Source organism: Cnephaeus nilssonii, assembly GCF_951640355.1.
Source record: "Cnephaeus nilssonii genome assembly, chromosome: 14".
Taxonomy (NCBI): Eukaryota; Metazoa; Chordata; class Mammalia; order Chiroptera; family Vespertilionidae; genus Cnephaeus; species Cnephaeus nilssonii.
The window spans coordinates 11577748-11605561 of record NC_137085.1 but is presented as its reverse complement, the minus strand read 5'-3'; the positions used below and the strand labels follow the sequence as shown (position 1 = coordinate 11605561).

General features: G+C 48.7%; 1 protein-coding gene across 1 annotated transcript in view; it reads right to left on the bottom strand.

The window, feature by feature from the left end:
- Positions 1 to 6487: 6487 nt before the first annotated feature.
- PAPPA (pappalysin 1) overlaps positions 6488 to 27814 on the bottom strand; it is a gene marked incomplete at its 5' end in the record, with an annotated part of 219587 nt that continues 198260 nt past the window's right edge. Inside the window, 3 exons of the mRNA XM_079789610.1 lie at positions 6488 to 6903; positions 18342 to 18440; positions 21393 to 21464. Of these exons, the coding sequence (XP_079645736.1) occupies positions 6796 to 6903; positions 18342 to 18440; positions 21393 to 21464 (279 nt within the window). The 3' untranslated portion in view covers positions 6488 to 6795. The remainder of the gene's footprint in view (positions 6904 to 18341; positions 18441 to 21392; positions 21465 to 27814) is intronic.

Sequence of the window (27814 nt, the reverse complement as noted above, 5' to 3'; positions counted from 1 at the left end):
AAATCTGAGTGAAGGAACATGCATGGGGCTTTCCTTTCTATCTCCCTGTGGTCTTTGTCCCGCAAACATGGATTATGCTTCGGGTCCTTTTCGCGGGCCTTGCAAGAAGGCTCCCAGGTGTTAGGGGTCTCCAGGCCATATCTGATGGTCTGGCCTGGCGCCAGGTTAATAACCCTCCCTTCGGGGCGGTGCACTGTTCCCAGTAACAGGTTCTGCAAGACCAGTATCTGGGTAGGAGGTAGCGACTTAATTATAGGTTATCAGGAATGTACACTGAGCTTGCTGGTTTGGATTCAGATCACTAGCCCCAAATATCAGGGTTACATTGGAATTAGCCCTTTTTAGCCTTCTCAGTGTTGGGGAGTTCTCCAACTGGTTATGGGGAGTCCTTGGCTCCCCTACCCGTGCCTTTTTTTGTGATCCGCACTGATATTCCCAAACTGCCCTTTTGTGCAGAGTTCAGCATTTTGGGGATCACATGTTTTGACCCGTCCTCTGGTTGTGCTGCCAACCGCCAGCTCGGGGTACAGTGCCAGGAACCCCACTCCATTTGCACTCATTGGTGCAAATGAGTGCTTTAGTTCATCTTGTTTTCATTCTTATAAAAAACAAGCCGATCTCGGAAGAAAATGAGTGTATTGTTAATACGTGTCATAAGCAGCCCTTGTCTCATAATAATCATAGCCAAGAGTTTATATAATATCTGCCAGTTTTAGTCACTTCGCATATTTTATTCTAGCAACAACCTCCTGACGTGGGGACTTTGATTATTACCATTTTACAGGCGGGGAAACTAATTCTTAAAGCACCTAAATAATTTTCAAAGATCACACAGCTATTAAGGTTGTGACAAGATTTAAAAAAGAGAGATCCCATAGGCAGCTCGGAAACAGCAAAACGTCAGTGTCGGCTGCAGGTGTGTGGTATGAACGGGATGACTGTGTGTTTCATGACGAAGGAGAAAAATGAGAAGACTGAACGCGCTGGCATATGTTGTTGAAGAGGGCATTCCAAGGGCAGGTATGGCTGGAGGTGACATTTGTTTAGTCCCTGAAAACTGGACTTTCCTGTAAGACGTGAGAATGGTGTCCGTGTTTGCATATGCAAAATGGAGATGCTCTCCTCGAACTGTTAGTGCAGAAGAGGGGTGTGTCCTAGATTCATGCTGCCACTGCTTTCCTGCCAGGCCCGGGGGTTTCTGCGTATCAGTGAGAACACATGGGAGTCCATTAGGTTTCCGCAGCAGACAGAACACACACCACTCCAAACTGAAGCATACAAGCTATTATATATTTTCATAATATAGAACTTTAAAGTATAGTAATCAACAGTGGCAAAATATTTATGTCTTTGACATTAGGTTTTTTGTGAGATCCAACCTGTAATTGAGACCAGAGAAAACAGTATGGAAAAACGAATCCACGAGAACAGGATAAAAATACCATGAACAGCAAAATATGTCTGAGTATTTAAAACCGTATAGAAAAAATAAATTAGATGAACAATTGTGTAAATATAAATTAAAAAAGATGACATTCTTAATAAATAAAGTTTACTATTTACATTTTTATATATTGCTAAAAGACTTAACTTAGATCCATAAAAACACATGAACAGGAAAAAAAAATAAAACCCAAAATAGGAGCAGCAAATTTATGCGCGTGAGGTACAGAAAAAGGATTGGAATCGTGTTTTGGTTCCGGTGTTTAGATTTTTTTTTTCCTTTTTCATAGTAGGCCAGTAGAATTCTCATGAGAATAGATTTTTAAGCACTTCAATGGAGAATTATTTTTTTTTGGTAGTTTCCAGAAGGTGCCAAACAGATTTTCAACATCATCATAATTAGAAATACCCATAATAATTATAACAATAATAAAAAGGTATAATATGGTACATAAATATGGAAGAGCATTTTGTAATATGAATACATTTTCTCTAGACGAGATCACAGTTTTATTTTGTAAATATTACATTTAAGTATATATATACACACATATATGTACAACTATATATACATGTGCATATATATGTAATTTTATATTTATATATAATATCTTTATATAGATAGGTATCTGCAGACAGGTTACTGATTATAGAGACCCCAAAAAGCAACTCAGTAATTGTTCCAAGTACTCCTCGCTGACTGCTGGTGTCTGGTGTGAGAAGCCCCGAGGGGTTTGCACTCAGAAAGCCAGATCTCCTCACCAAACACTCTGTGGAGCAGGAAATGGCCTGGGAGTGCGGAAGAGGAAGCAGGACGCCGGCTTTTACTTTGCAGGAAGTAATTGGCTTTGAATCAAATGATAGAACTCGTCAAGGCCAGGATAAGCGGGGAAAGTCCAATTTACCTAAGGATGAAATATTCCCTAACACAAGCCTCTCTCTTAACACAGACTCCGGCTTTATCCCCTGGAGTATCAGACGCCCACTCACTGTCGTCCCTAAAAGGCCCTTGGGCCCCACCTCTCTTGAGGGAGCCCATGGATTGTGTGTGTAGCCTTGGCTCTCAGCTCCCTATGGCCTGAGTGGAACCTCAGGGCCTCCCAATCTCCCGGCCTCCCATGGTGAGGTAGGTTAAGTAGTAGTATCCCCATTTTGCAGCTGGAGAAACTGAGGCAAATGGAGAGGCGAATTGATGACTTGTTCAAGATCACTAAGCAAACTGCTTGCTGCCTGGAGTCAAGATGTCTAGGTTCTTATTCTAGGGACATAATTCCCGTGTGGCTATTCAACTTTTCCTTTATGGATCCAACAGTGGGTAGGAATTTGGCAAAATATGAATGGGTTTAAAAAGAACAGGCTCTCATTTCATGTGCTATTTAGCTTTTACGTGTGTTGTTTGCTGGGTTTACTTTGTTTTGTTTCTCAGAAACCGTGGGGATTACCTGTTGGGTTGGGTAGCAGCATTTAGCCCAGTGGACGGTGCAGTGTGGTTCTAAGTGCAGAAAGCCCAATGCTACTGGTAGGGACACACATTTTATATTATGAGAAGCACAACACAATATGGCCCCTTAATATTTGGTAAAACCAATTGCAGCCCTCTAACTCCCTACAAACACACATTGCCACCAAAGAGACAAATCGCCTCCCAAACAACAACTCCACATCAAGGGGGAAGTTGCCTGATTTCCTAGACCTAGCACAACGTTCAGAAAACAGCAGTATTATGCTTCCCACTCTACGTCTCCTGTAGGGAAATCTTTATGCTTGTGTCTACCTACTCAGTCTGTAGAATAAACAATTTTCTTTAGGAAGCACAAAAATAGTTGTTCTTTTTTTTTAAAAAAAAAATCTTATTTTTAATCATGCATATGTATCTCCTTTTAACCTCATCTATTAATTTCTATCTGTACAGTTTTGTCACCATCAATTTCTTCTATTTAATTCTGCACTTGAAGTAGTTCCAGAAAAAAACACACACACCACCCAAAACCTCAAAACTAATCACTTGAAAATATGGTTTCCTTTATTCCCTCCTTCCTTTCCTTCCTTCTCTCTAACACAGGTAAGACCTGTAACAAATGGACAGTTGCAACCAAGTTAACACAAACCTGGAAGGGAGGTAGCTGAAATTTGTCTCAAAGAATTATTTTCAGCAAACAGCATTTACGTCTTGGCCAGGTGGGACCGAGGCCAAGAGCACTGTCTAGGCAGCGACTCAACCCGCTGCAGCCAGGAGCAGCAGCTGACACCCTCCATCCTCAAAGCCCTGCTCCTTATGATCACTGTTCTCTCCTGTCCGTCACACCCAATCAGCCACCGAAACAGACTTCTCAAGGACGGTCTTCCCCTAAGAGGTGGTTGGCACCGAATTGGGGGTGGGGGTGGCAGTGGGGGTGGGAATAATGCGAGTCCTCTGGGCAGGCAGGCAGGGTTGTGGCTTAAAAAGGCTTCCAAGAGAGAGCTTGGAGGGCTGTCTACCTCATCTCTCCTTTCTTGCTGCTAACAGGTTAATCCTTCTGTAGATGCAGGACCCCCAAGTGCTGACAGACAACAGGGCTTCCTCCTGGGAGTACTCCCTTTTCCTAAACAGATGGGAAGATGAGACGAGTTTATTCCCAGAAAGAAAATGAAACTGGGTGTCAGTGCACTGCATGAATAGAGCAGACCCACCTCCACTAAGGTGGGAGGAGGGCCTATTAGTTACACCTCCCATGTGGGCACGAGGCCCGCCACCAATCCAGCAGCTTCTCTTGCCCAATGGCCTTAGCAAAAGGGAATTTGCGAGTGACAGGTTTGAATGACGGTAAGGAGATGCAAAATGGAGATGCTCTCCTAGAGGGCTCCACTCCATTTGGAGATAGAAGGCAGCCTTCAGGAAACTACTCAGCTGGAGAAGGTGGGGACAGACAAGGGGGAGAGGGAGAGGATGGGGGTCCATTTAAGGAAAGCTGGTGAGGTCCATTAGGCATGTTGTCTCGGGGTCTCCAAGGCTGTTTGCATTACTTACTGGTGTCATAAAGCAATGGGGAGGGCTAACGAAGTTATTTTTCTTAGTTCATATCTTTGACCTAATACCACACGGGGTGATAACTCAAGAGCAAGAGAGGGGCCTCGAGAGTTGGGAAGAGCTCTTAAGACACTGGAGAGGGGTACAGAATGGGATGAAGTCTCCTATTATAATTATTATTTTGCTAACGATTGGCCCTGGTAATTATAGAAAAAAAAACATGTCCTGAATGAAAATAGGAGTTTGTAAGGAAGAAACGTAAAGGATTTGAGCCTGGCCTTAGCAATGGTGGCAGCGTCTCCACTCTGGAACTCGGTCTCAGAGTTGGTAATGTGGTGTGCGCCACACAAAACTCTAAGCACTGCATCCTTATTTGCGGGCACCTGTGCCAAAAGCACCTTGATAGATTGTTTTTTTTACTATCAAAGACCACAGATGATGGCCAGTAAGTGTCTTTTCAAGCGTCCTTGGTCAGCAGGCAGTTGCTGTCGGGAGTGATAGAGTAAGGAGCTTTCTGAAGTTCTTGTTGGTCCCCATGGGAGAAAGCGCTGTAACTAACAATGCCTGCCTCAGAAGCAGGAACGTGGTGGGGCAGCGCGCACGCCTGGCGTGTTCCACTCCCATGCTAGACTGTGTTTTTGTTGGTTGTCTTCTCTAAACTTGAGAGGACTTGATTTATAGCAATCTTTATGGGCTATGTCTAATTTAGACCTTCCCATCGCCTCACTTTTTTAGTTCCAGGTGTCAGAAATTATGTCAAACTTCACCATTCTCTCCACCTTTTTCTGTATTCATCTCTCTCCATATTCCTCAAAAGGAGTGGATGGAAACTGGCTGAAATGAGGCAAAGAGGGCCCCAAAGAGGGGAGGCTCCCATGGGCGTTTGACTGACTGACTCCGCACTTTTGGAGGTGGAATGTGGGAGAGACGGAAGGGTTGCCCACCCCCAGGTGTGGACAGGAGCACTGGCAGATGGAAGACTGTGGGAAACATCATGACCATTTTGGGTTGCTGGGGACCGAGGCTGGCACCCTTGGACTTCCCTCTGATGGCCCCTGGAACATAGTTGAGACTGATCGCATCCAATATGACTCTCTGTTCCAGAAGGCTAGCTGCTCAGGGCCACCTCGAGGTCCTCAGGACCAAAGCCCGCTGTAGCCTGGACAGGCAGGAAGGTTCAGTGACTCTAACAGTCCCCGGATGACTCCAGCATCGCAGAAACGTAACACTGTTCCACTTGATTATGAAATCTAACACTGGCTTAGACATCCTGGACTCTCGCTGAGGGTTCCGACTCCCTTCCAGGGTGAGAAGCCCACCCACAGAGGACCGCGCTTCCCTCCATGGGGGCCAAGGAAGAGTTTCTCTTGCAGGAGGACTAGGGAGTGAGGAGCTGTGGGGAAATGTGGGTCACGTTTAAGGCAGACTGTTTGGTTGTGTGGGGTTTTTCCTAACCTAGTCCTACCATCTTGGGTTACTCAATGTATAGGATAGAGCAGCAGGAAAAGTAGCAGCAAATGTGGTCCCAAGGCAAGATTTGGGGAATGGGTGGGTTCCGGAGGGATATTATGGCCTCATGCCTCAAGCAGGGGGCTCTTATAATACCTTGACATTGCAATCTTAAGCCATTTCCAGCTTGGCCTTAAACCCTGGAGTTGGGGTAAATCCCCCATGGCAGCGGGAAAAATCGGGGGGCTTCGTACACTTTGGATTCTTTACTTCTCCCTGGGCCCTACTTTCCTAGAAGGTAGGTGATCAGAGACCATTTCACTTCCGATCCCAAAGGACTGTACCATTGCGCATGTCCTACATATTCCAAGCCTCAGGGTGTGACCTATCTTGGCATCTCAATACTCGGTCTTAGCAGTTTCTGCAACTCTCTTTCTCCCAAGGACAGTGTTGGCTGGGAGCTTGGGAAAGGAAAGATTGACTTTGTTCCAGTCTCTCTCTGCTCAGTCTCCAAAACTGCCCTCACACAGACGTTTGTATGGGTGTGTATGCATGCATGTGTACTAACCACAGATGTGCACACTCCTGGGCACAGAGCATGTTTCTCGCTGCGGTCGTGTGACAAATGGTTAGAGTTTTAGGAGGCTCTGGGACTGCATGCTGTGCATGTGATCCATCTAAGACTGTGGGGTGGGAATCCATGCCATTACTCAACATGGTGAGACTTGCTTCGTGCGCCCCCACTATGAGTCCTTCCTGGGTGAAATTAAAGGCAGACCGGTTGGATGCTAAGGATCCCTGGTGTGGAGAGGCCATTCCGTGGAGCAGCTGACTGTGAAATCAATACCAAAGGGATGCGGGTCCTGGCGTGGGAATTCTTAACTCCTTGTCCTTCCTTAGCCGTGGCTGTATCCCCGGAGGTCTTTCCGGCTGTGCTCTCGGGCCTGGGGGTCCCGACAAGCACAGTCACCTTGTAGGTCACAGGACATGGGGAAGGGGGTGACCTGTGGAGAGAAAGAGAGGGGAGGTGAACCAGGTGTTTGGGTCTCAAGGAATACTTTTCAGAGAGGCAGGTCAGGGGACAACCGCTGGATTGGCGGGCAGCAGATTCAAGTTCGAGTCTTGACTTTGCTTCCTTCTAGCCCCTATGATAGCTTGTATCGAAATCACCTGGGTTGTTATCCTAGCAGCTGTCCCTTTCGTTGGCATTTACCATGGGTCAGGGAATGTGCAAAATACTTTGCAAATACGGAAACACTGAAGCCTTTGACAACTCTGTAAGACAGGAACAAAAACAGTCACCATTTCACAGGTGGAGAAACGAAGGCTCAGAAACGGCAGGCATTCCCCCAAAGTAGTAAGTGGCAAATCGTGTATTTCCAGTAGGACGAGCCACCTCTCCTTCACCCTCAGGCGCTTAGCTATAGAAGTGATATGATGAGACTGCCTTGCACTATGACCTCTTGGGCTAAATGAAATCGTGGGTGAAGAACTGTAATGCACTCTCCCAGAGCTGTTCAGAGAATGTGCTATGGAATATCTGGTAGGACTGTCGAGGTGATCGGTGCGATAAAGGACGTGAGAGTGTCTTTTAAGAAAACACAGCTCTCGTGCCTGCAACCAAGGTACATGCCCTTGACTGGAATCGGAAAAAAAAAAAGAAAGAAAGAAAACACAGCTCTCTGCACGGATTGGGCACTTCATTTTGGGAGGCAGGATGCAAGCCACCAAAGCTCCTCTCAGCAAGCTCAGAACTAGGGCACCTGAGATCATGTTAGGGGACATTTCACATAGATTTTGCATAACATTTGGTTGAAGGACCTAGGGAACAGATTTTAGCAAAAGAAAAGTGAGAGGCATACAATGGTTTGCTATATGTAGATATTACAAACCTGGGGAAAATAAGAAATAATGATTTGAAAAAATTTTTTAAAAAGAAACAGGGAGAAGCCCTAGTGTCAGTTCCCGCTCCATCTCCTCACGTGCTCTGTGACCTTGGGCAGCCTTCCTTTCTAGAAACAGAGACAGAGCCCAGCCAAGCGAACGTCCTCCCCATGCAGCCAGGATCTCTTTCCTAAGAGCACCGTGCAGCCCCTGCCTGAGCCCAAGCTGGGCTAACGGAGCCAAGCAGATTGCACCTCATTGCATCATGACATTCACATCACACTTTCCCCAGAGGGTCCCCCATCTGCGCAGATGGATTTAGTGACCTCATTCGCCTCCTGCCTGGGCAGGGTCTCCAAGTGCTCACAGAGCCTCGGAGAGCTCTGACTCTCTAGGTTGTGGACTCATTCTTTGTTGCTAACTCTTTTCTCTCTGCCTCTTGGCCCATCCTCCCTCCCTTTCTCCAAACCTCTCTCCATGTCCAAATGTAGGGATGAGCAGAAAGATTGGGGTATCAGCCCCAGCAGCTCTGTCATCTAACAGTGTGACCTGGGGCTTGTGACAATTTCTCTGCGTCTTAGGTAACTCATTCACTAAATGGTAACAGTGAAAGCATACGTGTCCCTGAGGCTGTGGTGAGGGATGAGTGAAGTGACAAGAACCACCTATCACACAGTGCTTGACATATGCTCAGAGTTCAACCATATACCTATTTATGCACATATATAGCTTTCCTTCTCTCTCTTACTCGGTGAGTCAAGAGCCATGTCAGTCCCGTTCATTCTTGTTTTCCAAGGCCTAATCCATAGAATGAGTGAGTGTATGTTCTATTTCTCCTCTCTGACTCCTCCTCTGCACCCACAGCCAGAGTACCTGTTTCCCTAGTCAACTGAAACCCACAGGTGCTTGGTGCTGGGGGAGCCTTCTCACAGCTGCCTCTCCCATGCAGTGTCTTTCTGCTCACAACTCCCTGCTGTTCCCTGCTTAGCACCTTTTCTTCCCAACCTCCATGCCCTGATGGAGGCTGTGCCTTCCAATCTAGAATATTCCCCCACAACCTCTTCACCTCCAGGAGAAGCACAGAGTGTTAGAATGGGAAAAGACATGGAGAAAACCCTCTAGTCCAAGTGGCGAAACTGAGGCAGAGCCAAGTCCAAGTCTAACTGACAGTGAATGGGGAGAGTTCCATCATGGGAGCCAAGAGGCCTGGGTGGGCATCGTCACCACCCCATTCTTGCTGAGCAATTTGGGGAAAAGCCCTTCACTGCCATAACCCTGAGTTTCTACATCTGTAAGAGTGCGATTAAAAAAGCATCATATTTCACATGGTTGTGAGGATCAAACAAGAAGAAACATGCAAACGCCCCAGCACATGGCCTCACACTCGGAAGATGCTCAATGCTAAATACACATGTGCCGACTCCGATTCCCCACCAGCTCCGATTTCACCGTCTGTGACACCTTTCCTGCCTATTGTCCCCCCTCTCCCGCCTCCCAGACTTGGGCAGCCTCTTTGTCCTCGACTCACCCATCCTTTTATCGGTCCCCTTCTGCTGCCCTTGCCCACATCCTAACGTTACAATGATCCAGTTACCTCTAATATCTCCTGCACAATTCTCTCCCTAACTCTTTCCCAGCGGGCGCTACGACCCACGAGGGACCGTTTCAGTCCGATTTCTCTCATGCATCCTGCCTCACCTCACACAGCAAAAACTCAATAGATACTGTCTCAAGTAAGACTCAAAAGTCCTTACCACGAGGTCAAGGCCTTGCAGGACCCGCTCTCCACACGCTTCTTAGACCTCACCTGGCCCCCTTCTTCCCCACACTCCCTGCGGCTTGTTTATTTATGGACTGGTTCCTCAAGTACTCCGAGTGCTTTCCCACTTCTAAGTCTTTAGCCATTAATGGTCCTCCACCCGGCTCTCTCCCCGGCAGCTCACCCACTCTGCAGGTCTCATCTCCTCCCTCACTGGCCTGACCAATGGCACCCTCACCTGCATCCCATCTCCCAGCACCCTGTCTCCATGCTCCTTGTACTGAAGCACTTTTCACTTGTACGCCAGCTCAGTCAAGGCAGGGACCATGTCTGCTTTGAACTGAGTCTTTATATACAGAGATCAGGTGAACCCAGGGCTGGAGGGACAGATGGATGCACGGATGAATATCCAGGCAGCACACAGGCCAGGCTCTTGCCTTCACTTGCTGGGCGACTTGGCACAAGTCCCTGCCCTTCCCTGAGCTTCGGTAATGATTTGTACCTTTCTGTCTCTCTGAAAGTCCTCAGTCTGAGAAAGACAGAAGGCAACCCCTGGGCAGAAAGTACCTAGAGATGCACATTCTGCACACGCTCCTTGTGTGCTCCCCTTCCTGCCACCCCCAGTTCCACCAGCTTCTCCTCAGCCATCAGGTGCCAGGATGCTGCCTCCAGTTGGTTTCTCAGGCTGGTCTGGTCACCCTGGCTCTGTGGGTGTGAGTGACCATTCTCTCTCCTCCCGGGTCAGCCCAGGCCATTTCAGCATTTTCCTAAAGAAATGTGTCTGGCACCTAAGGAAGGAACCCCACACAGAACACAGCCGTGTCTAGAAGGTTTGCTCTCAGGGGCAGGTCCGCAGACAGGCAGCTCCTCGTCTCCACCACATGCTGAACTGCAGCTGCATTCACTGAGCCCTCCAAGGAGTTCGGAAGCAAACAAGCCCAGCTTGGGGTGGGCACTGTGTGGCTTTGGCGAGTCGTTGGCACCCTGTGGACTCACCCCCCCCCCATCTGTAAGATGAGGGTCTTCATAAATACCTCGCAGGATTCTGGGAAGGAGTAATGAAATAATGTTGCCTCCAAACCAGCTTGCAGGTGCCCAGGGCAGACGCCCAGTGCCTTGTCCCCTCTTCCTGCCTTTCGCTCACCTCTGTGGGAACTGCCTGTCCTGAGCTCTCCTCTCTGCACAAGCGCCCTCCTGATCAAGGGCCTACACCTGGGAAGAGAAGGGAGGCGGTGGCCAGGCCTCTACCCTCCCAGGTGCTCCTGGGCCTGACCTGGATGAGACTGGGAAAGCCCATGTGTGCAAGTCCACAGCAGTGAACACTTTACACACATGCACACGCACACATGCATGCAAGCACATGCACATACATGCATGCACTCGTACAGGTTCACAGTAGTGAACACCACTTTAGAGACACACACACACACACACACACACACACACACACACGAGCGCACGCACACACACATGCATGTTAGCATTTCCTGAGGGCCTTCCATTTGCAGATGATTGCCACGTGCTAGCATGGCACCACCTCATGAGGCTGTTGTTATTAGCTGCCCATCCTGCAGATGAGAAAATAGAAGCCTCAGAATGTTTACAACAAAACCCACCCACCCTGGGCTTCACAGCCTGTCCATTAGTAGATGATGCAGGATTCCAAACCCACTCAAACACTGAGAGTTTTCAGCGAGTGAGTCAGGACGAGGTGCCTGCCTCACCACGTGGCCGGCTGACTACTGCTTTGCCGGATAGACAACAGCCCCTTCTCCCTTACATGCCCAGCCCTCAGTCAACACAATGTGCACTATCGCACTCACCCTTCCCAACAGCCCAACTGAGGCAGCTATTCTGACCATCCCTGTTCCACAGCACGGAGGAAACTGAGATGCAAGAGGTGAGTCACTGGCTGGCAGGTAGCCTGGGTTCTGCATCCCTGTTTGCAATCATTCCTCCCTCCTGTCCCCCAAATGGCAGGCAGAGTGGGAGTCAGGGTCCCCTTTTCACAGAGAAAGAAACTGGGGCATCCTGAGTCTTGTCCTGACAAAGTCAGCGCTCAGCAGAAACCCCAGGCCCCTGCCTCCCCCAGTAGCTGCCGCCTTCTCCCCCACGTAGCCTCCCACCCACAGCACAAGCCCTGCAGTGGCCAGTTTCCATCCGGGATACATAGTGCCATGTGGCCAGGCCACCCACTCTGGCCACCCACTCTGGCATTGGCCACCCACTCTGGCATTCTGTCAACAAGCCCGGGTCAATGACTAAAGGCCAGGATTCTCTCCTTTCCCCTCTGGGCTGAGGATGTCGCTCAGGCACAGGGGTTTCTTCCTCTGGGCTGGCACCTCATTGCAGGCCGAGCAAGTGTACCACAGGCCCTGGCCGCAGGTCTCCTCTGAGCGGGGAGACAGGCAGGGGCTGGATTTAGACTCAGACTCCGCAGGGAGGTCCCCAGCGGAGAGTGTGCAGTCGGAGGATTGAGAGGCGCCCGGGACTGAAGGTCAGCCAGCCCTGTCTGTCCACCGCCCACTGTGGGACTTGGGCAGGTCACGTGGCCACTCTGGGTGTCAGGACATTCATAGTGTTGATGGAAAGATTTAAGGAGACCAAGGAGACTATGGGGAGATGTTGAGTCTGAGGACTCCCCTGCAAGCTCCTTGGGGGTAGTAGCATGGATTCGTGCCTGGCGGAGGGCATGGAACAGTCCGTGACTACAGAGGTTGGTTTCAATGTGAATAAGTGGAGGATAAAATGGAGGAAAGTGTGATAAAGCAGAGAAAAGCACCAGCCTAGATCCAAAGGAGACATGGCTTTGATTTCTCACCCTCTTACTGACTGAGTGTATGTCATCCAACAAGCGACTTCCCCTCGGGGGGCTTCAGTGTCTCTGTCTGTAAAACGGAGGTCATAGCAGTCCTGCCACACAGAAGTATTTTGGATAAAGTATAAAATTCAGGTAAAGCATTTAGCATAGTGCATGGCATGTACTATGTGCTCGATGATGATGATGGTGATGGTGATCTTGGTATTAGTGGTAGTGTTGATGATGTGGTGATAATGTTAGTGATAATGGTATTGACAATAGTTGTGACGATACTAACTTTTCAGGATGGAAAAGCTAAAATGAGTGTCTAATTCATCACATGAAAAAAGTCAGACCTACACCCCAGATGAAGAAATCATAGCGTTCCAGAAGCCAGTGATTTTTGGACAGGGGTGATTAGTCTAATCTGCTTAGCCACTTGCCGCCTGTTATCCTTACAAACCTTCCAAGCTAGGCACATCTGTTGCCTCTTCCAGGAAGCCTTCTAGAGCCTTCTAGGCTGGTTCAGTGCTTAAAATCATTGACTACCCCCACGGCTCTCTGGATAAAACTCAAATTCCCTGGCTCGGCCAATATCAGTCTTGCTCATCCCTCTAGGCTCATGTCTTGCCCATTTCCTGCTTGCCCTGTGCTCCCACCACATGCAGGGAACCATACTTCCCTTAGTGCTCTCTCCTACGTCTGGGTCTTTGCACAGACCGTGCCCGTGGCCAGAAGCCCCCTTCTTGCTCATCCTCGTGTCTAGTCATCACCCTACTTCTCTGACCTGGGGAAAACCTCCTGCACCTTTCCTGTCTGCTCTGGTGTTGCCCTCTCTGGAAGCTTACTGATTCCCCTCACCTGCAGTGTCTCCGGAGCAGGGACTATATTCTCAGTGCCCACCACCAGCCCACAAGGCGCGAGCTCAGCATGGCTGAACCCAGTCCATCTTGCTCATGGCCTAGCCCAGTGTTATCACACAGCATCAGAACCTGGGGTTCGTCAGGAATCAAATCAAATGCATACCCTTTCATTCTAGCAGCAAGAAGGGCAGGGGTTACCAGATAATCAATAATGCGTAAGTTTTGTCGTATGTGCCAATGTGCCAAGTGTCACGGAAGGAAAAAGGAGTGAAAGCTAAGGCAAATAGGTCTGGGAGTTCCAGGGTGATAGAAGGTGGGTGGCCAGGGCGGAGCTCCTTGAGAACATGGCACTCAGGCAAAAATACCTGCAGGAGATGAGGGGGAGTCATGAGGAGGAATGGAGAAGAAGGTTCTCAGCCAAAGAAACAACCATGACAACCATAAGGCAGGAGAATGCCTGGCCTGTCAAGGAGTCCAGAGGGATGGGGTCAAGTGAAGGGGGCACTGGTAGTGGGGAATGAGATCAGTGAGGTAATGGGGGTGGGCAGTGCATGTGGGCCTTCAAGGCCATTGGGAGAACTGGTTTTACTCGGAGTAAAATGGGAAGACATTGCAGGGCTTGGCACAGAGGTGTGGCACCATCTGACTTGTTTTAAGGATTGTTCTGGTTGCTAAGCCAAGATGTAAAGGCCCTTGATGTACATCCCTGACTCTCACACCCAATGTCCAACCCTTTATCTTGGCCACTGTGCTAAGAAAACTGCTTTCCACCTAATGGTTTTGATGGTCTTCCCATGTTTTATAGAATCACTAGCCTCCTTAGACCATGGGCTCTATCACAGTATAGCATTTTCTCTTCACTTAGATTTAGCAAATATATCTGGCAAGCCTACATGTAATGTCATCAGCTGAGCATGCCATCCTGTGCAAAGACATGTTTCTAGAGTTAACAACTTTTCACTCTCTGGTAACCTTCAAGTTCTTGCTCAACGACCATGCAGGAGGCCATGCAAGAGGCCATGTCGAATATACTGAGACACGAATCTAATCCAAATATCTAATCTAATAATAGACAAATATGCAAATTGACCGCACCTTCGATACACCCAAGCCACGCCCACCAACCAATCAGGACGGATATGCAAATTATCCAAACAAAGATGGTGACTAATTTGCATATCGCGACAATGTAGAAAGAAGCCAAGAGCTGCAGAAGGGAGCAAAGCTACAGAGAAGCAAGCAAGCTGGGGGGAAGAGAAGGGAGGAGCGGAGGCAGGGCCGGGGAGAAGGGGCGGGGCCGGGGGAGAAGGGAGGAGCGGAGGCGGGGCCAGGGGAGAAGGGAGGAGCAGAGGCGGGGCCGGGGGAGAAGGGAAAAGCAGGCGGGCTGGCAGAGAAGGCGGGCCGGGGGAGAAGGGAACAGCAGGCAGGTTGGCAGAGAAGGCAGGCCGGGGCAGAAGGGAGGAGCGGAGGCGGGGCCAGGGAAGAAGGAAGGAGAGCGGGCTGGCGGAGAAGTTAGAAAAGCAGGGGGGCTGGAGGAGATCGCGGGGCGGGGGGACAAGGGAGGAGAGCAGGCAGGGTGGGGTAGAGTGCAGCAGGAAACCCTATTGCAGGATTTTTCCTGCAACGGGAACGCTAGTCAAGAAATAAAAAGCTAGGGTGAACCAGCCTGCCCAAGGGCACAGAGCTAAGTGGCAGCCTGGGACCGCACCCCCCTTCCCAGGCATCTTCTAGAGTCAGTCTCATAGTTGCCAGAAACGTGACCAGGATGCTGGTCCCAGGCCACCACACCTTAGGCAGCCTGGGTGCGCCTGACGCATTAAGGTGATTTCCCCTCCTCTGTTATGGCCCCATGTGTGCTTACTTAGAATGACTGCAATTATAAAGGAATACTTGTTGCTGTTGTTAGGAGGGGAAACTGCTGAAGCAACCGCTCTGGAAATCTGCTCTGTATTGGAGACTTTAGGCTCCACCAGGAAAATAATACACTGACACACTGGGAAGCTGAGTCCCGCCCCTTCCTGTCTGCCTCGCGCTGCAGACAGGTGTCTGGGTGAGAAACTGGTCACCCCTGTCAGACCGAGTTTCCTGCACTGTCTTGCTCTTGTCTGTCAGCCGGGCCCAGGTCACACAAGGCAGATGTGGGAAACAGCTGGTGTCTGCAGAGACAAACAAGGGAGGAAGGATGGAGGGAGCAGACAGACATCCTTCTGGGCCAAGTGACTGGGAGGCCCCAGCCCTGGGGACCGGGGAGAGGGTTAGGTGGGAGAGTTGGCGAGAAGGAAGTCTGGGAGAAGGTGCTGAGCGCTGAACCCTGAGCCCAAAGTTCATACCCTGGACTCAGTCCAGGAGGACTGAGAAGTGAGAAGCCCACCCACCAGGGGAAGGGCAAGTGCAAGCCCAGAGCAGCGAGAGGTCCAGACTGGGTGCAGAGGCAGGGCTGTGTGGTGAGGAGTCACTGGGTCGCATCTCAGCTCTACCACTTTCTGGCTGCATGGCCTTAACCCTCCTAAGCCTGAGCTGCATTATCTGTAAAACGAGGACACAAAAGCAATACCTACAACGGGCCACTGTGCCAACGAAATGAAATGACACATGTGAAAGCAGTTAGCGCCATGCTTGGCAAATAGCAAGCTCTCGATAAATAGCAGCTACATTATTTGTTTGTACTTGGGAAAGGCAAAATCCTAACAAGTTCTGTCACCTCGTACAGATGATCCCACCTCTCCGAGCCTCAGCTGTCTATGTGGTTGAGTGGTCCTGGGGTCTAAGGCACAGAGATTCCAACCCATGGCCAAACACATACGTGTGCTCAATTAATGGCATTGCTGTACTTGGAAAGGTGCAGGAAGCAAGTCTGCCCACTCCACGAGTTTCTGCGTGCCAGTCTGGGTGCTTATGGTCAGGGAATGTGTCTGGGGCCAAGAGTTCAGGTGGGACCACCAGGTAAGGGTGGGGAGGGGAGGAGAGGAAGGAATCTGGCCCCTCTCCTGCTCTCGGAGGCTTCCTGCTGTGGAAACTGGAGACAGAAACCAGGACGTTTTTCCACTCGGGGAAACTCCTGTCTGGGGCGTCAGGGATGATTGGCAAGGCTGGGAGCCTCCGCTACTCCCCACCCTGTCTTTGCTGCTGGGAAAAGCGGCTTTCACCTTGCCAAGGGGGGGGTCCCACACCCAAGGTTCCACGGCAGTCTGGATTGACAGTGAACTGTCTGCAACCGGAACTGAGAAGGTCATGCCCGGGTGCTCTGAGGACACGGCCCTATCTCCACCTGCTTTCCTCTTTGGAGACTCAGCCCATGCGGGAGAAAGCTGGGCTTGTGAGTCAGACAGAACTGGGTTGGAATGGGAGCCTCGGCGCTCATGGCCAAGTGAACTCAAGCGAGTCCCGCAGGTACTCGGAGCCAAAACTGGCTCACCTGTGCGACGGGGCGAATAGCAGCCTGCCGGGCCGAAATGAGGGTTAAAGAAGGTGATGGAGGACAAGTGTCTGACCGTGTCTGGCATATTCGGCAGCTCACTTAGGGGTATTTTATCTTCTTATATATTTTCTCCACCTCTCATCTCTAGAAGCCAGTTTATTGCAGGGAGTAGATGGGTATTTACAAGAGAAAGTAGAAAGTTTTCAAGAAGTTAGAGTTTCAAACTGAGAGAGGAAGAACGACTTTAATTTGGGACCCCTTTCTTCTCCAGAAGAAAGACCTCCAGGAATCTCGCATCTGAAGAAAGCCCCACTCTCTTCCTAACAGCTGATCAATAAGGCTGAGCCATGTGCACAGTAAGAGAGGCCTCCAGGCTCCAATCCACATGCCACACACAATTCTCACAGCCTGTCCATCCTGCCCCAACCTGTTCACCCTCAGCCCGACACTCCCAGTCCAGGTCTCAACACAAACATCACCTCCTCAGGGAGATGCTGACAGGTACACTGTTCTCTGTGACATCCCGTACCTCTCCCACCAGGTGATTAAATGCATGTCGTGTTCCTCACTACCTAATGTCGCCTGGCCTTCACAGGCCGTGAGCTTCGCCAGGGAGGCGCTGTGCCTGCTGCATGCGCAGGGCTCAGGCCGTGCTGGTTCCCAGACATGCACAATGAAACTGCATCTCCCTGCAGGAAGGAAGCCTGGCCACCTGCATTCCGTAGCCTTGGCTAACAGGAAGGACAGTTTAAAGTGGAAGAAGGGAGCCTTTTTAACACACAAAAAGCCAAAATTGATGTATAACATGGGTGGAAAAGGAAGAAAGAATGAGTAGATCAAATGATATCTGATATCAGGTGATTTTTCAGCTCAGGTTGTAGATGAGTATAAAAACAGAGACCATTTCCCATTCTCTCAATGATCACACACATAATTCTCAGCTCAGTGGCCCAGGGCGACCACCATTCTCCCAGCTCTTGGCTGGGCCCACACTCTGGTCCCAGCTCTGGCCGGGAGGAAGGTGGGCATTTCCACCCTCTGTGAGTGAGTGAGATGCACCTCAGCCCAATGTTTCAGTTTTACTATAAACACTTGAATCACTCCTGATGCACAAAGAAGAGAATCACAACCAAGACTCATTGTACCGGTGTGAACAACAAGAGGGGTTATGATGCTCAAGGGCCATGACGGACCTTGTTGAGAGTGTCCCGTCTTCTCTCTTCCCCTCGACCTTAGCCATCACCCTAGAAGGGCATGTTCTCTGCAGGACTTTTCATGGCAGTCTCTGTCTCTGACCCCATTTCCCTGGTCACCACCCCCACTTCTTCCCTTCAACCCTCAAAATGCAGCATTGAATGCCGAGCCTCCTGCAGAGCCTTCTCCACCTCTTCCCTGAGGCTCCTCAGCACTCTGTCCTTCCCTTTAAAAGTATGTATTACACTGTCACTTGTCTAAGTTTTCAGGGTAAGGGACCACATCTGCAAAAATCATCCATGAGCCTCCAAACCTTGCTCAGGGTCCAAACACATGACATTAGCTTCACTACTGGCTAAAAGAATAAAAAGCACAAGACAGTATGATACAATACAATACGATACAATACAATACAATACAGCTAGTAGGCAAGCGCTGGCACAACTAGAACAATGGGTTGTCCAACAGGTAAGCGGCATCCTGGCCTAGTAAGCTGGACTGCTGGGGAGGAGGGTACTGCCTACCTTTTTGGTCTTCACCGTGGACGTGCAGCAGTCCCCACCATCGTAGTTGCAGAAGGCTCTGTTGTTGATGGCATCACAGTAATTGTCTCCCATGAAGGGCTATAGGAGGAGAGAGGCGGGAAGGAAAGGTGCCTTGTTAGCATCCTAAAGCGAGAGGGGGCGGGTGGCAGGCATAGGTCTGTAATCATTTAGCCGTCTCTCATCTTCTCCCAAACCTCTTCCTGGCTTCAGATCCCAACACCCCTTTGGACAAGTTAACACTTCTACATTTATAAAGAGTCTTATGTAGCCAAGTTTTTCCCAATTAACCTTTTGCACTTGGATGTCGAGTGTGACTCGACACGGTTAGCATTAGAATAAAGGAATTGAGAAAAAAGCAAACAAGTGCAAAGGGTTAAAGTATGGTTGCCCTGGGAGACACACTCCTGTATACTGGGGAATGCAAAGCCAGACCATTTATATCTTCCTAAAGTAGGGGGCTCATTTTACTTTAAGAAATGATAAGCAAAATTGAGTCCCCTTGCCCTACTTTTACTGGTAGGAAGTAATTTAAAAATAATTTATAATAAAATATATGCAAATATATTAGGAAACTGAGTGTGAACTGCCCAGGTAACCACACATCTAACTGGCCAATGTCAACACGGAGAGGAGTATGGGAGAAAGGTCCATGAGACCTTTTCAGTAGAGTCAAAGGAGTTGGCCTCATCAGCGAGCTTTGTGAAGGTGTCCCTGAGGAAAGGACGTTTTGGCTGAGATTGGGAGATGAGTGGGAGTTAATCAGATAGGAATGGAGAAGGGAGAATTTCCAGAGAAAGGGGCATGTGCAAAGATCTGCTACTTAGAGCTTTCTCCTGTCTGGTAATTCTCATGCTGCTACTTTTAACAATGGAAGCAATTCGTTCTTCAAGACCCAGCTCCAACATGGTCCCTCTAAAATGCCTTCCCTGACACCCCCAAGACCTTCTGCCCTGCAGTTTCCTGTCTGTTCCTTTACTATACTATGAGTTCCTTATGGACAGGAGTGTGTGTCATCCATTGGTATTGCCCCAATTTCCCAGAAAAATGCCTGGAAATTTGAGCAAAACTTTATCAAAACTTCATATGTGTTCCTTGAGTGTTTATTTAGTAAAATGATGGACGATGGAGGCACACATGGCTGACTGGATGCACGGATAGATGGAGGGCAAGAAGACTCCACGGGCGAATCAGGGGAGCACAGTGACTGTTCTCACTCGGCTGAGATCATTTTATTCTCAGAACCGAGAGCCATGTCGGGCACATAATAGGCACTCAGTGGGGCTATGATGACTGAGCGAGTGAATGACCACTTTGGACACAGCTTGAGGTAGAGGGCTGGGGGTGCAGTATCTCAAACCCTTTCTGGATCTTGGCTACCTCTACACCCTCCAGGTGGATGGCCCCTCCCTAGACCCAGCCTTTCTATCTCTTCTAAGCATCCTTTTCAGTCCCAGACAAGAGGCCAACTATTGGCGCGAAGCTCAGGAAGAAAGGAGACGAAGGGCACCTGCCAGGGCAAGGGCGATAAGCATCACTGGTAGGGCTCGGAGCCTGACAGGTGAGGGTCTCGCAGGCCCCAGTGCTGAGTCAAAGAGGGATCGAATTCCGCTGTCACACTGGTGGCCCAGACCGCCGACTCAGCAGGATGCATGCCCAGGTAACCCAAGCTCCCTTTGCCTGAAATGCTGGACTGATCCAGGGAGATGGGAGGAAGCAACAACCACATGGCCATGGCCTTGGTGTTGCTGTCCCTTGCTAACTCTTGGGAGAATGGGGTTCTTAAAGGCTCCAGTGCCAGGTGCCCTGAGAAGATGCCACAGGAGGTCCCTAGCGAATACATAGACAAAAATGCATGACCCAGGGGACTGTCTTGTGACACAGGGCAGGAGATGGTTCAGGAGTAGGAGGTGACCTACTGAGGAAGATAGAGCACCCACCTGGAAGTCAGGAGCCCTGGGCTCATGTCTGGCTCTGTGTGTTATGCTGTGCCACCTTGGGCCAGTCCATCCCCTCTCAGGACCACAATGTCCAGTTTATACAAGAAATGAACAGGATGAGACACACTAAGCACCCTTCCAGGTGGGGCATTCTATCACAATTTAGCCCAACCACCCACCATCTAGGTCTCCATTCCCCCATCTTTGGATTAAAAGGTCAGGTTTAGGTCACCTAGAAGAGCATTTCTGGTTCTGGAATTGTAAGAATTTCATGGAATATAACGTTTTCTAGAGCACAGTCCAGTCCTTTCCAGCTGCCTTTTCCTGAGTGGGCTCTGGGGGACCACAGAGATTTGGACATCCACCTGGATGGGATTTGGGGTCTCTCTTCACCACCAGCTGAGCAGAACCACGGGGCATGGGGCGCACAGACGCATCTTCTAGTTTTACAAAAAGCACCTCCTGAGAGCACAGGTGACACCCTCAGTACTCTGCCCTCCCCAAGCTGGTCCCTGATACACAGAGTCAGAGTCCCATGGTGCCAAGTCCCAGGGCATGGCTGTGACTCCGAGTTGAAGGGTCAGAGAGCATCCTGGTTCTGTTATCCATTTACCATATTTCAGCTCAGTGGCTGGGTCTAAGGGGTTGAAGAGCAAATCAGTGACACGCATATGGCAGAAGGACATGACCTGTAAGATGCTCACCATAAAGTAGGAATGGAAAACACCTGCCTCACATGGTTCTGTGAAGGTTAAATGTGAACATGCTGGTAAAATCCCAGCATATTACAGATGCTAAATCAATACAGTCTCCCTGCCACCCTCACTCAGACATGCACTATTATGCTAAATGCAGGGTTAGGAGGCAGAACAACCCAGCTCGGGATCCTGGTTCTGTTACCCAGTAAACATATTTTTGAGTATGTTTGTTGATATCTCTGTGCCTCAATTCCACCAGCCGTAGAATAGGATTACTGATTTCTGGCTAGGAGGCCAGTGAAAGGGATATTTACAACATTTAGCAGGCACAGTAAATGGTAGCCATGATTAACACAATAACAATAGTAACAGTAGGGTCATTTCTGGGGACTCACCTCACAGCCTTTGACACAGTGGATCACAGCAGGGTGAGGGTACCACTTGAGGCCAGCTGTGCAGACGACTCTCTGTGGAGACAGGGAGACGGGTCAGATGGGTTTGGTTCTAGGAGGGAGCATCTCTTTGCTGGCACCACATTCCACCACCCCACCACTTTCTGGATCTTTCAAGTTCTAACCTCCCCTTAGGAATTACGTGGAGAAACTGCCCAGGTACTTGCAATAGCAGGAGCCATAAGATTAAAGTAACTCTTGTGTTCACTGTAGGTGTCCTGAGTCTGTATTTCACTGGCAGGAATAGGGCTGACAAGAAGAATTGAGGGATGGAGACAAGATCGGAAAGGCCCTTCAGAAAATTTGTGGCTCATCTTTGACCCATGGACAGAGTTGGGGGTAAGGTGGGAGGAAGGAGGAAGGGTAGAGAAAGAGGAGGAAGAAGGTAAGGAGGGAGGGAAAGAGAGTGGTATGTGTGTACAAGTGCGTGCATGTCCGTGTGTGTGTGCATGTAACTATATGTGTGTGCATGTGTGTGGCTGCAGCAAGAAGATGGGGAATGGTATGGAGCAGGGAGAATGCGAACACTGGGACCGCTGCCCAGGGCCACTGTGGGAACTCTTTAAAAAGGCACATTCTTTGGGGCCACCTTGCATCTAATAAATCCAAATCTCTGCGGTTCAGGGCTTGGGACTGACTGCATTTTAAAAACAAGCCTCCCAATGATTCTGGTCCACAGTGTTGTTTGAGAGTCAGAGGATGAATGAACTAACCTTGGATTTGGAACCCGTGGAGACAGAGAACCCTTTGGGCCTCCACCTGCTGCCCTGCCATATGGGCCTGCTCACACTTCCCTTCCCTATCCCTGTGACTGTTCCTGCTGCTCTCCTTCCCCAAACAGCTTGTCCCCATCTTTTCACCTGGAGAAGCTTTCATTATCTCTGAACTTTCTGCTACAGACTCCCTGCCTCTGTGCTGCTCTCCCCTCCCCCACCCTCAGGCAGAGCTGACAGGTATGCATATATGTATTTATTTATAGCCTCCTTTAATAACAATTGCTGTTATGATAATGACAACTAAAATGTATGGAGTGCATTCACGGTACTAATTGCCTTATGCATTATCTTATTTCTTTCTTGCCAGGCAGTGAGGTGGGCATTACTCTCAGGTCACAAGGACAATTAATTCCCTAGGCTCCACAGTGGTTATGTGGAGAAATCAGGATTTGAAACCTAGCAGTCACTTTGGAAATAATGTAAAGCAGCTTATAGCATAGCATCCAACATGAGGATAATTTTTAAAGTAGGTGAAAAAAGAAAGATAAAACTAGGGAAATGAAATAGCATCAAGAATGGGGCTAACATAACCATCCTAGAAGCTCCCTTCTCTAGTCTACAATAAATGACTTGTTTTCCATCCCAGATTAACAATGATTTCTTTTAAAAAGTAAAAAATGAGATAAAAATGACCGGGAGGCAAATGCTTAGATTTGTAGTGAGAAGTAACTGTGTCTGCAGCCAGCCATGGAAGTCTACTATATGATTGGGGCTTGCTCTCCTGGCTGAGAGCCAGTTGATAAATTTTAATTAAGAAATAGTCCAGCCGGTGGGGATCAGTGGTTGAGGGTTGACCTATTCATGGTTGAATTCCAGGTCAGGGCACATGCCAGGTTGCGAACTTAATACCCAGTAGGGGGCATGCAGGAGGCAGCTGATCAATGATTCTTATTGATATTTCTCTCTTCCGCTCCCTCTGAAATCAATAAAAATATATATTTTAAAAAAGAAATAGTCACATGGTCAGAATGTGGAAAAGCCATGTGACTGGCTCATTCTCTCCCTGAGGGCAGACCTATCTGGAACCCAAATAGTAGTTAGGTTTCTTGGTGAGCTTGGAACTGAGGATCACAAGACTCTGAGACATGGCTGAGACTGGGATGGGCGCCTTTCTTCTCTGCCACACTGCATCTCTGGTTCACCTTGGATCTCTCGGGCCTAGACTGGTGCCTGGCACATGGAGGAAGCCTAGGAAGTATTTATGTTATAAATGAATGAACGGATCCATCTCAGGATAGAGATGATTTTATCGATGGACTGTATTTTCTCGTTTTCCCCCTTCTCCTAGAGCAGTGGTCGGCAAACTCATTAGTCAACAGCCAAATATCAACAGTATAATGATTGAAATTTCTTTTGAGAGCCGAAAACCAACTTCTGCGCATGGACTACGAAGTTTCAATCGCACTGTATGTGCGCGCCCGCACGTGCTATTTTGTGGAAGAGCCACACTCAAGGGGCCAAAGAGCCTCATGTGGCTCGCGAGCCGCAGTTTGCCAACCACTGTCCTAGAGCATCAGGACATTTACTATGCCTATCACAGTGTCTAGTTTAAAGAACCAGTTTAGTGTAGAATGAATTAAAGATCTTGGACAAACAGCCTACTTCGAAAATCTGCCAGCAGTCTTGAAATGTGAAATCTATCTATCTCCCTACTGCCTCTATTGACAAGCCTGCCTTTTCCCAATAGATTTAGGCAAAGCAATATATGGAAAGGACCTTGGGTGCTGAGGTATGACAGGCGTGGTTGCAATTCTGACTTAAAATTGCTCTGTAAATTTCCGCTCGGAGACTTGGTTCTCCCATCTGTTAAATGGGCACTGAAAGTGTCATAGGCTTGTTGTGATGACACACAGAGATAAATAATATGGAAATGGTTAACCTAGGACTGATTACTTAAGGTTCTTAAGGACAGAGCCTGGGTTTGAGACCTCTCTGTCTCTCCCCAGGACCAGGCATGGAGCACAGCAAACACATACGTGTTGACCAAGTGAAGGAATGTGAGTGCCCCCCGTGTTCCTCCCTTCCAGCTCAGCTGCTTTTGTGCCCCGATTCCCAGCCATGGGGCTAGAAGTAGAGAGAATCGCCTGCTTTCATTCTCTGAGAAACTCCAACCAGACTTTCATTTCTGGGCCGGACAGTCTGTTCCCAGCCAAAATACAGGATGTTGGAGGGGCACTGGGTAATGGTTGAAGTAGCAGAAACAGCAGGGTTAGGATCCACTAGGGATTTGATGCCCATCCCCCCCTTACTTATTTAGGAGCTAATTTAATCTGTCCGTAGGTGTGTCTTGGTGTGGTTGTACATGTTTCTGTCAGTTGAGGTTTACCTGACGTGAGTTCAGAAAAAGGACTTTTATACCATCTGCATGAGCCTATTTATCTTTCCAAGGTGTTTGGAGTTTCCACTATTCCTCAGAGCTGCACGCCCCACCTGTCTCACTACAGGGCCCCTCTGTATGCAAGGAGAGCTGGGAAAGGGGATAAGCAGCAGGAGATGAAGGAAAGGCTGGGCTGTTTACAGCACAGGTTGTGAGATCCCAATGGGGCCCCTCAGCTTTGCTCCCCTTGATGTCAGTGAGACCTCTAGTCCCATCAGAGTCCTTTCCGACCAGGTTTTGTAAGGCAGCTTTCACTTCCTGCCTTGGTGCATAGGAAGAATATACTGTCTTCCTAGCTGCAATGACCACCAGCATCAATGCCACCACCACCATCACTGTCAGCAACACCAGCACTATCACCACCATCATCACCACCACCAACCCCACTATCATCACCTCTACCACCACCACCACTACTACCATCAACCCTACCATCATCATCACCAACTCCACTATCATCACCTCCACCCTCACTACCACCCATCATCACTACCACCACCAACCCTATCATCATCATCATCTCCACCCTCACTACCACCCCACCAACACCAATCCTAACATCACCTCCACCCTCACTACCACCATCACCACCAGCCCCACTATCATCACCTCCACCCTCACTACCACCCATCATCACTACCACCACCAACCCTATCATCATCATCATCTCCACCCTCACTACCACCCCCACCAACACCAATCCTAACATCATCACCTCCACCCTCACTACCACCATCACCACCAACCCCACTATCATCACCTCCACCCTCACTACCACCCATCATCACGACCACCACCAACCCTATCATCATCATCTCCACCCTCACTACCACCCCCACCATCAACACCAATCCTAACATCATCACCTCCACCCTCACTACCACCATCACCACCAACCCCACTATCATCACCTCCACCCTCACTACCACCCATCATCACTACCACCACCAACCCTATCATCATCATCTCCACCCTCACTACCACCACCATCATCATCAACCCCACTATCATCACCTCCATCCTCACCGCTACCACCATCATCACCACCAACAACTCTATCATCACCACCACCATCACTACCACCTCCACCATCAACACCACCAACCATAATATCATCATCTCCACCCTCACCACCACCATCAATACCACCACCAGCATTATCACCATCACCTTCACCAGCACCACCACTGTCACCAATAACACCAGAACTACTGCTGCCACACTACCACCACCCCTATCATCTCCATCATCATCAACCCCATCATTATTATTCAGATCCTTGTCAACACAAAATCCTCTATTATGCAAATATTGTGGTCCAAGACCTGTGCTCAGAACTTTCATCTATTTAATTCTTATCATAACCATGAGATAGGTACTAATTTTGAATCTGGTTTACACAAGAGGAAACTGAAGCACAGAGAAGTTAAACAAGTTGCCACAAATCATACACATAGATGATGGGAGTCAGGAATTAAACCCACATCCATCTGATTTCCAGTTCTATACTTTATATGCCACACTCTCCTTCAGAATCCCCTTGCCCCCAAAGCTGCAAACATAAACTGGCTTACTCTTTTGACCGATGGATAGACCAAGGTTCAAAAAGGTGGAGAGGCTTTGAGACAAACATGGGAGCGGGCAGAGTGTCTAAAAGACGGGCCCCAGGCGAAACCAGACATATAAGAAAATACACTGAGCCTCCTCATCCTGAGCTCAGATCCCACACCCCTCCTGATAGCACATATGAAATTGCCTAACAAGCAGTGCCTACATCTCACAGATATTCAATAAAAGCTGATTTCTTTTTTCTTTCCTTGATTCCCCCCCTCTGGCCCTTTCTTCCTCTTTCCCTCTCTTTCCTCCTTCCACCCTTTTCTCAGAAGCCATTATAAAATTCGAGGCCCCATCTACCTAGAGGAATTATAAGTATCTGAGGTTGTGAGCAGCATTTTCCCTTGGAAAACTCTCCAGCCCCTCTGGGTGAGAGGAAGTGCCGGGCAGACAGGAGGTGCTTCTGAGGAGCTGGCGGCAGAGCCTGAACCCTGAATTCTAGGTACCCAGGGCCAGAAGAGTCGATCTCATTCAAAGGTTGTGAGCCAACAGCTTCCAGGCTACACAACCCACAGAAATGTTTGGTTTGGCACATGAAGTCCTTAACAGAAGTCAAAATTATTTGCCAATATTTAAAAAACCCCGAGAGATTTCATATTTTAAAGACTCAAGAAAAAATGAAAAAATCTGGCCACCCCAAGCCCATATTTCCACCTTGCCACACTTGGCTAGAGCTGCCCCCTTTGGAAGTAGCCTGTTATCCTCAGTTCACCACAGTCCCCACTATTCCCTGTAGTCTCTCCAGCATTCAGCCTGAGGGGCTTTTCAATCTATCCTTGAGTTTGTATTGTATTGTCTCATTTATAAGGTTGGAAGAAGATTTCCCTATTACTTTCAAAGTGCATGTGTATGTACCTGTGTGTGCGGGGTAGGGAGAAGAGGGGGGAGTCAGGGAGGAACTCCCACGGGGGAGTACTTTAAAAAAATAAAGGGATAGAGTGTTTTTTTTCTTAAAGAAAGTCAAACTAAAATATTTTAGTACACCTGAAACTAATATAATCTTATATGCCAATTACATACCAATTAAAAAAATAAAACCAACAGGGATTACTTTGGTGGTGGGGGCACTGCCTGGCATGGAGAGGGGAGGACTCTGGGGAGCTGGAAATGTCCCCATCCAGATTGGGTACTGGTTACATGAGTGGACACAAATATAAACACTTACCACAACGTATGCTTAAGATGACCATGTAAGTTATAGATCAGTTGGGAGTAAAGAACCTCAACTGTATCTGAAAGTCCTCTTTGTTAAGTTGGGTAGTATGTACATGAGGGTTTGTTATATTTCCTCTAAGTCTGAAATATTTATAGTAAATACTACTGCTATTATGAAACATATACATAAGTATTCAACATAAAAAAATGATGTGTTTGGCCTGCTTCACCCATTAGGTGAAGTGGGATCCATTTCAGCCCACCTGCCGGGATCCTGCAGATGTTTGAGTTTGTGGCTCTTTGATCTCAGCCTCTCTCTCATTTCACAGATGGGGAGACCATGGCCTAAAAAGTGATACGATTTGTCCAAGGACATACAGCAAGAAGGTTCCTGGGCTTGAACTAGAACCTTGGTCACCTTACTCAGCAATCATAAATATTTA